The 11,268-nt window shown below is 37.8% G+C and overlaps 1 protein-coding gene across 1 annotated transcript; it reads right to left on the bottom strand.

Annotated features, from left to right (window-relative positions):
• Positions 1–8,269: 8,269 nt before the first annotated feature.
• On the bottom strand, positions 8,270–9,613 carry LOC139430432 (piggyBac transposable element-derived protein 3-like). The gene is made up of 2 exons (XM_071197463.1): positions 9,448–9,613; positions 8,270–8,913 (listed from the first exon to the last, which is right to left on the bottom strand). Exons 1-2 carry the CDS (start codon positions 9,611–9,613, stop codon positions 8,270–8,272), a joined length of 810 nt encoding a protein of 269 aa, XP_071053564.1.
• Between the last annotated feature and the right edge of the window lie 1,655 nt (positions 9,614–11,268).

Here is an 11,268-nt window from a genome sequence, read left to right on the forward strand (position 1 = left end):
CAACTATCGGTTCAGCGAGTATTCGAAAGAGCGTTCTGCAACTTATAACAATGGCGTACTGACGTAAAAGTAAATGTAAAGCGCATGCGTGATTGACATATAATATTCGAGTGAAGAGTGATGATGTTATGGAGGGGGGTGTATGTGTTGTGTGGTAACGATATATTGGATTGCTTACACAAATGTCATAAAAAATCTTTTTCTGTTATTGAATTCAGTCAGGTCGTTCATTAGTTTGATTTGATTATTATTGTTTACATTGATGAATGAAATCCTCGTAGAGGTCCATTTCACGAGACTTTTTTAGGTTTTTGACCATTTTGACGTCTTCAAATTTGATCTCATGTTTGCAGGCTTTAACATGTTTGTATACTGATGAGTTGCTTTTTGTGGTGTGTTCCTTAAATCTTGTGTATAGATTTCTTCCAGTCTGTCCTATGTAAATCTCATCGCATTTTTGACACTTAATTTGGTACACGCCACTTCTGTCTTCAATCTTTATTTTGTTCTTGTTGTTGACTAACTGATGTTGTATTTTATTGCTGGAGGTGAAAGCAGGGGTAGGTCGAATTTAAATAAGTTTCTCTTCGTTTTGTATTCTAGTGTTGGGTGGAAAGGTAGTGAGATGAAGTTTTCCCTGTTCTTGATCTGTGGAAAAATTAGGTTGTTGATTCTGGATTTGTGGACCATATTATATATTCCTTGTAATTCTTCGATGCTGTATCCATTGTTAATACCAATTTTTACGATTTTCTTTATTTCAGCAGATAGATTGTCTGGGTTAATTATATATCCTATTGAAAAGGAACCTAAAGTTGGCGTATTTGTGTTGTTTGCAACAGTATGACTTCCTTGGTATGATATTGCCAGTGTATGTTGTTTTCCTGTATATACTAAAGTCCATTTTCTCTGTATTAGTATTTCTGGTTATTGTTAAGTCTAAAAAGTTGATACTGTCTTCGGCTTCCATTTCAGAAGTGAAGATTAACTGGCTAAGATTGTTAAAGATGTTGAGTAGTGCTTTGAGTCTCGCTGGATTCCCCCTATATACGATTAATATGTCGTCAACATAACGAGTGTAGAAGACTATATCTTTGAATAGACTGTATTTTTCAGAAAATAATTCCTTTTCTAGATGATTTACGTATATGTCCGACATTATTCCCGATATGGGAGAGCCCATTGGCAGACCATTTTACTTTAATAGATCGGAGTGCCTTCTTTTCACCAACCGTCAAGTTGGATTTCGGTAGTTTTGCTGACTTTAAACCAGTTGGATTTATCTGTCTTCCCTCTGTTTCAGGTGTAACGGAACGAATTGCTACTTCAAGAAGAACGACATCGTAGTGCGGCACGCTACGGTAAGCAAAATTCGGAACACACTTCCAATAGCCAAGAATAAACTAACTTCATTAAAAGGAGCGGGAGTCTACCGGCTATCGTGTAGTTGTGGAAAGATTTACGTTGGCCAAACTGGACGTAACGTCGAGTGCCGCATCAAGGGGCATGAATGGGATGTAAGGTTGAAGAAGATCCAGCAGTCGGCGGTTGCGGAACATTGCCATGCAGAGGGACACCGAATAGGCTTCGATCAAACAAAGGTGCTGGCTAGAGACAACAGATACAAAAGACTGACAAGAGAAGCCATAGAGATCTATCGACATAGAAATTTGTGATTTTTGATTATTGAAATTTATTTAGATTTTAGATGTTGAATTTTGGTATTTAAACGATATTCATTCCTAATTTTCTGTACACGTTGGTTCCCTTTTCATTTATTATTGAAACAAACTTCATTGAAATTTCTGGTCTTAAACGGCTTACTTGTCCGAAATCCCCCTAATATGAAGCTTCACTGTAACGTGAAACAGGCCCAAGTTTATTAGGGCAACCAGTCAGACTGCGGTCCTGCGGTATTAGTTTAGCTCTAGCTTGGTTCCGGACCGGAAGGCAAACGGTGAAAACTCCGTTAATGACGATTTCGGACTCGAGCAAACTAACGTTTTCATACGTGAAACTCGTCTCATGGACGGACGCAAATTTCAGCAAAGAGCCGACATTGATCGCGATAAGAGTAATGGCGCCCATCCGACCACAATTTTACCAACCCTCGGCGGCGGTTAAACATTTTATGTAAATTTTAAGGCGATTATCGTATTTTACCCGAAAAAACGCGCCTGGTCGGCGGTTCTACACCGTCACCGTTATAAGAGGATGTTCTTCAACAGTTTCCCAGCGGTATTTTATGTGCTTTATGTGCACTGTACGTGCTTCGTCTCTTGGTACTTTAAACAAATTTCAAGACGCGTTTGCTCCTTCAATATAGCGAATTATGTAAATATAACGACAGAAATATAAAAAGAAGGTATAACGCCTTCACTCTACATTTTATTAAATAATCATAAATTTGCAATAAAGTTAGAACTATATTAAAATAAATTTCCTTCAGGTTCCTTTGTGTAGATTGGTGAGACAGTATTACATCCGGAGATAAATATAAATATAAAATTTATTACTAATATTTTATGCGTACAGGTTAACTTCATTTAATGCTAAGTCCTTGGTTGATGAGTTGGAAAGTTTGTTATTTGGGATACCAATATAAATATCTCTTGAATATTGATGATCCATATAAAGCAGTAGGTCTTAACCTATTTAGGGTAAAATAGCAATATGAATTAATCGAAATGATTAAATATTTCGATTATAATAACTTTTATTAACCATTAGCTATAATGTTTTGATCTTGACATAGATGAAATCGCGTTTCTTTTCAACGGTAGGGGAGAGAAACTTCAGACTTATTTGAACAAGAAAAGAAGTTGTCAAGAACCATAACTGAAACTGAAATAAAATGAATACCAAATTAAACCAAATTTATTTGTTACTTTAAGGTTGAAAATTATTGTCTTATATCTACTAATTTTGTCATTATGATTTTTTGTTATGTTTCTAGTTCTAGGTCTAGTGTTAGTTCTAGTTGCAGTTGTTATTCAGCGCCAGGTTGTTATAGTTAAAAAAACTATAAGTTTAGCCATCTTAAGTGACGCATGTTTTTAGTTCTAGATCAACAATCTAACGCTGAATAACAACTAAAACTAGAACTCATACTAGCACTAGAATTAACACTACATCTAGAACTAAAACATTCGAGTTTAATCTTGTGTCTCTTAAGACGGCAAAACCCCAATGTTTCCAGTTCTAGTGTTAATGCTACTTTTAGTTCAATAAAAATATACATCAACCTGACGCTGAATAACAACTGAAACTAGAACTAACACTAGCAGTAGAACTAATACTAGACCTACAACTAGAAACATTTGGGTTTAGTTACTATTTTGTTCCTACTAATTGTTATTATTGTAACGTTCTTTAGTTATTTATATTTATTTATATCTGAATACAATACAATCATTATTATTTTATTTAAGACACAACGGTATTGTCATTTTATTTTGTTACTGTCAATACGTCACCCAGAAATTCCGAATCAACTGGCGCCCAACTTCTGTTCTGTTACATTGCCCCCTCCCTACAATCATTTCGTCCCGAAATGATCTTTTGGGTTCGCGGTGGCGGAATCTACAGGATGATCTATCTCTACATTGTGACGTCTTATAGAAGTATCGCTTATAGTTTCGATTCAGGAACTGCTCGTACAAAAGGTCCACTGGTATTTCTTGGAGGCTCCTAGTTCCAGCTTCTCAATGGTCTCCAGCAAATGGTGCTAGGCGATTGAAGGGAATTACCCATGGTAATTTCTGGATTCGGTAGACAACATCATTAATTCGGTCCATGATGGTGTATGGACCTTCTCACGGGTTTTGAAGCTTCGGTGAATAACCACGACGTCTCTGCGGATTGTACAACCAAACTTGGTCTGCTGATTGGAATCCACCTTCAGTAGCCTTAACGTCATAGGTCTGCTTCATTCTATCGCTAGCGCTCTGGATGCTTAGACGCACCCGTTCGTGGATATCATCCAACCGTTGGCGCAGCTTGCTTACATAATCCTCTCCGGCTATATCCTGCCCTGGTGGGCATCCAAACATCAAGTCACGGGGTAGACGCAACTTGCGACCCATAATGATGCTAGCCGGCGTCTGCCCTGTTGATTCATGTACTGCAGATCTATATGCCAGCAGGAACAAATAGAGATGTTTATCCCAGTCTCGTTGATGGTTAGATACGACCTTGGCTAGACGTCGATTGATGGTCCTGTTCATCCGCTCTACCATTCCGTCAGACTGTGAGTGGAGTGCTGTCGTTCTTGTCTTTTTGATGTTTAGAATCCTACTGCCTTTTGCATTTGATAATCAATTTTAGGGTGCGGTCGTTACCTTGGTCGGTCTTCACGCTCTCAGCATTCCAGTGATCATCTACGACTGTTGTCCTGTAAACTTGAGCTTCCTTCCATTCTGTTCGTTGGCAATGCTTGCAGTCTACAGGACTCTCTATCAAAGTCGAACTGTTGGAGTGTCTCAATCCATCTCGCAATCTGACCCTCGGGATTTTTGAACTGGAGCAGCCATGTTAGTGTAGCATGATCTGTCCTTAGCAGGAATTTACGACCGTAAAGATATTTGTACAAATGTTCTAAATGTGCCTTTATAACCGCCAAGAGTTCTCTCCGTGTTACACAGTAGTTGCGTTTAGGTTTCGATAGAGTCTTGCTGAAGTATCTTATCACCTTTTCTTGACCATCTTGGATTTGCGACAAGACCCCACCAGGCCTACCTTGCTAGCATCCGTGTCCAGTATAAACTTCCCATCTGGCAATGGGTAGCTCAATATTGGGGCGGTGTTTAGTGTACCTTTGAGGTGCCTGAGGTACTGGATTTCCTTTTGAAACATTTCTTTGGATTCAGCTTCAACCCTGCTCTTCGTAAGCGCTGGATTAAAACCTCCAGATTTTTAAAATGATCCTCGAAGGATTTTCCGAGAACAATAATGTCGTCAAGGTATACCAAACAAGTCTTTCAGTACAAACCCCTCAGAACAGTTTCCATCAATCGCTCAAATGTAACTGGAGCATTGTAAAGTCCAAACGGCATCACGTTGAATTGCCTCAGTAAAGTTCCCACAGTAAAAACGGCTTTCTCTCGATCTTCTGGTGTCATTTCCTGCCTGTACCTGACCTGCCAGTAACCACTCTTCAGATTTTTGAAAAGATTTTCCATCCGGCCAAAGTATCTAAGGTGTCATCAATTCTTGGAAGAGGGTAGCTATCTTCTTTCGTCACGTTATTAAGTTGACGATAATCCACACAGAATCGCATCGAGCCATCTTTCTTTTTAACTAAAACTACAGGTGACACCCATGGGCTGCTGGATGGTTCAATTATTCCTTCTTTTCTCATATCCTGAACGATTCTATCGACTTTTTTTTTCTTTGCAAGCGGCAATTTTCTTGCTCTCTGACGAATGGGCTGTGATGTCCCAGTGTCGATTTTATGCTGGACAATATTGGTCCCTCCCCTTCTCTCCCATATCAAAGATGTCCTGATATTTTTCAATCAGGCTGCTCAATCTTTTTCGTTCGTGCATCTTCTTTCCAACAGATGCGACCGATACCAAATCGAGTAGCTTCCCTGGACATTTCGGGGTAGATTCTTTTAGCGCATCGATGTTGGAAACAATGGAGGAGACAGATGTGCAATATTCCAACACAGCCCCTTTCCTTAAAGTCAATGGGTAATCGTTGGCGTTCATTACCCTAACAGGAACCGTCCGTGCAGTATGTATCAAAGCTTTACCCACAGCAATCCCTCGTCCAATGTCCTCGTCATTTGGCCTATAGGTTCGAACATCCTCATTCTTTCTTCACTAGGCGTGCCGTCCAAACTGCCATCCAGAATTACTTCGCTTCGTTTTGGTAAGAAGATATCCGTGGCTAAGATTACACGAATAGTTTCATCTCCTTTGTTTTGCAGGACTACCTCTGTAGGTATAAAACAAGGGTATCTCTGACGTCAGAGGTAGCCGTAGTCAAGGACACCCTTCCCCCTCCACCTCCTGGCTTCCAGCCGACAAGGTTGCCCTCTAGCGACGGGTAGCTGAACTACACGCACGTCATCGTCACCATTTGTTTTCAGTACACCACTTTTTAAATTTAATTCGAAGCCTTCAGAATTCATGACGTACATTCCAAGTATTATTTCGTCTTCGATATAATAATAATAATAATGTCTTTTATTAATTGAAATCATTACATTATCTATAACTTAATAATGAAAGTATAAGTGTACAGGGCGTAGTTAAGGACCTAGGTCCTTCTCTTCCACTCAACCCTGTTTTATACACAAACATAAACCAAAAAGAAAACACAAAATTAATAAACAAATGAAAAAAAGACAAATATTCTTAAAAATAAAACCAAAAGACAAAGAGTTATAAACTAAAAATAACTAAAGACAACTAATCTATAATATGGAAAAACAAAACAAAAATATTCCCTTTTCTATATCTGCTGTCAGTGCTGAATGTTTTATTAATGTACTACCGATAACGATGTTAATGTCCACTTCACCGTGGATCAATGCCGGTTCTCCTATTGCAGTACGGAGTCTTCATTTCGTCGGCGTAACCTTTGCTGACTTCTGTATGATACTAGATTTTACGATGGTCTTCGTCGCAGCTGTATCCAACAAGAGCCGGTAAATCTTTCCATTAACCATGCCGTCTACAAAAGCGCTGTTAACCCGATGTTGTAAAGATGCGACCTGTACGATTTCTTTCGAGGCATGATGGATACAGGTCGATGTCTGCCCCTTGTTATCTCGCACTTGTACTTTTTGCAACAGTAATGTACAGGTCCAAGCTCTTCACAGTTCCAGCACCTAATATGTCTTCACTCACCTCCGTCCAAGCTAATCTTGTTAATCGAGACACATCAAACTCAAACTCTGTCAATGATTCATTTAGTCGCTAGTAGCGAGCCTTCAACTAGGAGCGATAAACTTGTTTTAAATGTCCACGACCATATCGCATTTCCAAATGCCTCACAAGGGAATCATAGTCACCTGCTGGTGAGAGTTTATCTAGTATCTCAGCCGCATCACCTCGCAATGACAGTATCAGTGATGTGGCTTTCTCCTTAGTTGACCACTTATTTGCACTCGTTGCTGCTTCAAATTGTTTGAAGTAAGTGCTCCATGTTGTTTTTCCATCAAACTGCGGTGGTTTCATATGCGTATGCGATATTGGTGGTGTTAACCCTCATGGCATCGGTCTCTTCTAGTGCTACCATTTCCTTTCCCAACCCACTTTTTTTTTTCTGGAACAGTTCTAATTTCTTGTCTACTTCTGATAATTTTTGATTAATTTCATCAGTATTTTCTTGTTTTAGTCTTTCAAAATTCTTTAGAAGTTTCTGTTCCAATTTCCTGGAATTTTCTTGAAGCTTTTGTGCCAAATCGCTGGAATTTTCTTGCAGTTTCTGTTGGAGCGTATGTTCCAAGTTGCTGACATTTTCTTGAATTTGTTGCAAAATAGAACTAATAGCACAATCACCGGCAAAATACGAACGTTTCTGGATCATTCCCTCCTCTTTCCAGAGCTTCTCGAATTTGCAATATTGTTTTCGTTCCGGATGTCTCGCATTCTCTTTCTTCTAATTCATGTTTCAATTCTTGTACTTTCAGTTCTTTCAATAATTTATTTGGAGCCATAAAATTTATTTATTTATTTTTGTTTAATGTCCTAATTTAGGTACCTAACGAATTTAAAAAAATACTTTTATTGTATAAACGAGTTGTAAATAATACAAGAAGTGTATTTCTGTATTCAAAACCAAATTTATTTCAATTTTTCAAAAAATATCAGTTTGTTCCTAAATAGGAACAAGGGGTCACAAACGATGACAAAAAAAGTTTAATAATGAAAAGCAAGAAAACAGTTTCTTTCTTTCGTAATGCAGCGATAAACATTGCACTTTGCACAAAATAGGCAAGTTTTTAAACCACATCCCGGCTTTTTGCATCGCTGTCTTGTTTCCTTGTGCACCGAAAAATGAGAAACTTGATCAGTTCTAACATCAAATTGTGGTATGGGTTTTGTGGGACCCTTCTTCTTTTTAGCTGCATACTCGTTTTCTAAAGAAGCTGTGCTTGGCCTACCTCTTTTTTTAGAATCAGGATTCTTGCCTGACAGACATAGTGCTTCAGCTACCTCACACCGGAACTCGAGCGAATCCAAAATATCTTTCGCCGGAAGGTCAATTTCTCGCATATCCATTCGATACCTGATCCAAGCTGCTACTAGACACAGATCTATGAAATGAGTTTGAGATACCATCTGCGAGATCTAAGCGAAATTCTATAGTACGATATCAGTCCATCAAGTAAATCTACTCCACCCATGAACATGTTATATTGTTTGATGATATTAGGACGGTTTACATCTATCGTAGTTTTTTGTTTTCTATCGAATCTGTGGACAGCATCTACGGGTTGGGCTCCACAAAATGTACTAGCAACACGAACGCTTTTATTATCAAACCATTGTACCACTCGTAGTTTTATTCCATCTCCAACTGATGTTCTGAATTCGTCGTACGCACCTCTACCACGTCGTTTGAGTTCCTTTTCTGTGGGCAGTTTCAGTCCTGGTATCCTATCTCTTCTTATTGTTCCCAATGCATATATTCCATCTTCATGAAGAATTGTCATAAGTTTGATTGAAGAAAACCAATTATCCAAATATAATAAATAATTATGATGTGTTGGTATTGAACCTGCGAGGCGTAAAACAATGTTTCCACTTGCTCCAATATCTTCCTTTCCTGGGGCAGGTTCAATTTTACCGGTGTGAATTTCAAAATTGTGTATCAAACCTTTATCGTCGCACAAGACAAAGATCTTGTAGCCCCATTTATTTGGTTTATTGGGATTGTATTGTTTTAGGGATGATTTTCCTTTATATGGCACAATCTGCTCATCAACGCAAAGTTTCTGGGGTTTGTCTTGATTTTTGAATGCTTCTTACAACCTGTTCACGACTGGTCCAATTTTGAACAGTTTATCGTAGTTGGGATTATTCCGATCTGTGAGAATATTGTCATTATTATTGAAATGCAAATGTCTCTTTATGAGTTCCCATCTCTTTCTTGACATAGAATCCGCCACCCATGGAACCCTACAAGAAGTTTTCCAGAAGAGCCTGCTACGTGGAAGACTAAATACTGACATGTAAATCACAGTGCCTATAAAGATTTCAAGCTCTGAACGTATTAGTTGAAGAGATTTACTAACATCCATTTGGGTGGCATATAAATTACTTTGTTCTGCAATCAGATCCAATAACGCGTCATCCATAAACAGTTTGAAATAATGTATAGGCCTTCCAATTTCTGGCTCATCATCTTTGGGGGGAACAGTAAATTGAGGTGTAGACAATGGAGTTTCGTATGGGTTCACTTTGGTTCATTTGTATAACTTCTTCTTTTTACTTTGATTTGAAGTGCAAGTTGTACGCGACTCTTTCTCTTCGTCACTTTCATTACTTGACGAATCATCGCTATTCTCAGGTAAATCTTCAGGGGTGAATTCATCCTCAGAATCATCCAGATTCTCGTCTTCACTATCACTGAGGATTTCCCCCCGTTTTGGCCACATTTTATCTGAAAAGAAGGAAGATATTCTCTTAGGAAAATATTTCAAGTTGGTGATCATTGTTCCATAGAAGGAACAAAGCCGTTTTTTGAATTTTCGATAGTATATTTTCTATTCAAACAAAAACTTTTGCTTTTATTCGCTAATAGGGAACCCACATTACATAACGTATTTTTATTTTTGTAATATACTTACCGCTAATATATAAAAATTACCACCAAAGTCCACAAATCTGTCTGGCACTGTTGCACTATAGAGGTTATAATTTGTAGTTAGTAGGCACTAACGATCAAATTCTTCGAACATATGAATAATGTTCCTGAATACGAATAACGGTCTATCAATTGCAATATGCAACATTCAGTTTGCATAACTGTCACAACAAGCTAAATTCGGAACGTTCCTAATTAGGAACGGTGGTCATTAAGAGGTTAATAGATTTGGCTGAGGATGGTTAATGATTTTAACCCAAACTAGTCCCAAGTAAAGAAATATAAAATTTTCTCAGAGAAATTTGAGGCCTTTTTAAATTTTTGTTGTGGTTTTTAATAAACCTTCTTAACTGTTACATTATGTTTTTTTTTATACCACTCTTCAATATTTCGTCTCGATTAAACGATTATTAAACGAATCTATTCAAGTAGAAATTTATTTATTTCAATGTTATAACACACCCTAAAAGCCAATCGTTAATTTTGTTTCGAAACAATAGTTACAATGCAGATTATTTATATCGCTTTAATTAGCACACACAATAAACAAATAAAATCCATCGATGTGTACGTGACGTAATTTATGACTGTTAATCTTTTGGGATGAAATGGCAGTTTCGCGGATGAAAATTTACGAGCGATGTCAAATGCCAGAAACCTCATCAAACGAGACCACAATCATTTACAACTTCAATCGAATTTCTATTACTCTATCGTGGGTAAATCGAAATTTCCGCTACTTTATTGTTCACTTGACAATTGATTTTAATTGTTGAATAATGGTAAATATGTTGTTTGTTCTCGCACGATCACACTCAATATTAAACCGAAACGAAATCTTTCGAGAATACGAAACGAAGAATTGTGTCGGTAATACGACTAAAACGAGCATGGAAACAGTGTAGATATTATATGCACTGGGCGAGCAAGCTTTTATAACAGAATAAAATTTCGAAATTTCCATCCATCGGGAAATTCAGGCTCCCCCCTCAAGAGGAGGAAACGTGTAGAAACGAAGGTTTTACACCCCTATCGTACCGTATCGTTACTGCCGTAAAATACTACAGCAGCATAGCATACTCGCGAAGAATGTAATTTAATAACGCAGGCTCGGGCGTGTATTCACAAAAATTTCATAAAACAGGCCAAGTTATTAACCGAACAAAAAGTTGCGCGTAAAGTAAAAATGTTTAATATATAAATGTATCGTTTTGTTCGACGACCAATACCGCCTTTTTACATTTTTACAACCAACATACCATCAACGCCTCTAACAATTTTCACGTCAAAGCAAATTGCTTTTACATACCAAAATCTAAGCGTAGATAACGCATCATAGATTTGGTTTATCTCTGTGTTTCGTTTATCTCTGACGAAAACGTTCTTGTTTCGTACTAAACAAAATTGCGATAAAATTAAAATTGAAAGTCATTCCGATTCATTAAT

Source organism: Onthophagus taurus, chromosome 7, assembly GCF_036711975.1.
Source record: "Onthophagus taurus isolate NC chromosome 7, IU_Otau_3.0, whole genome shotgun sequence".
NCBI lineage: Eukaryota > Metazoa > Arthropoda > Insecta > Coleoptera > Scarabaeidae > Onthophagus > Onthophagus taurus.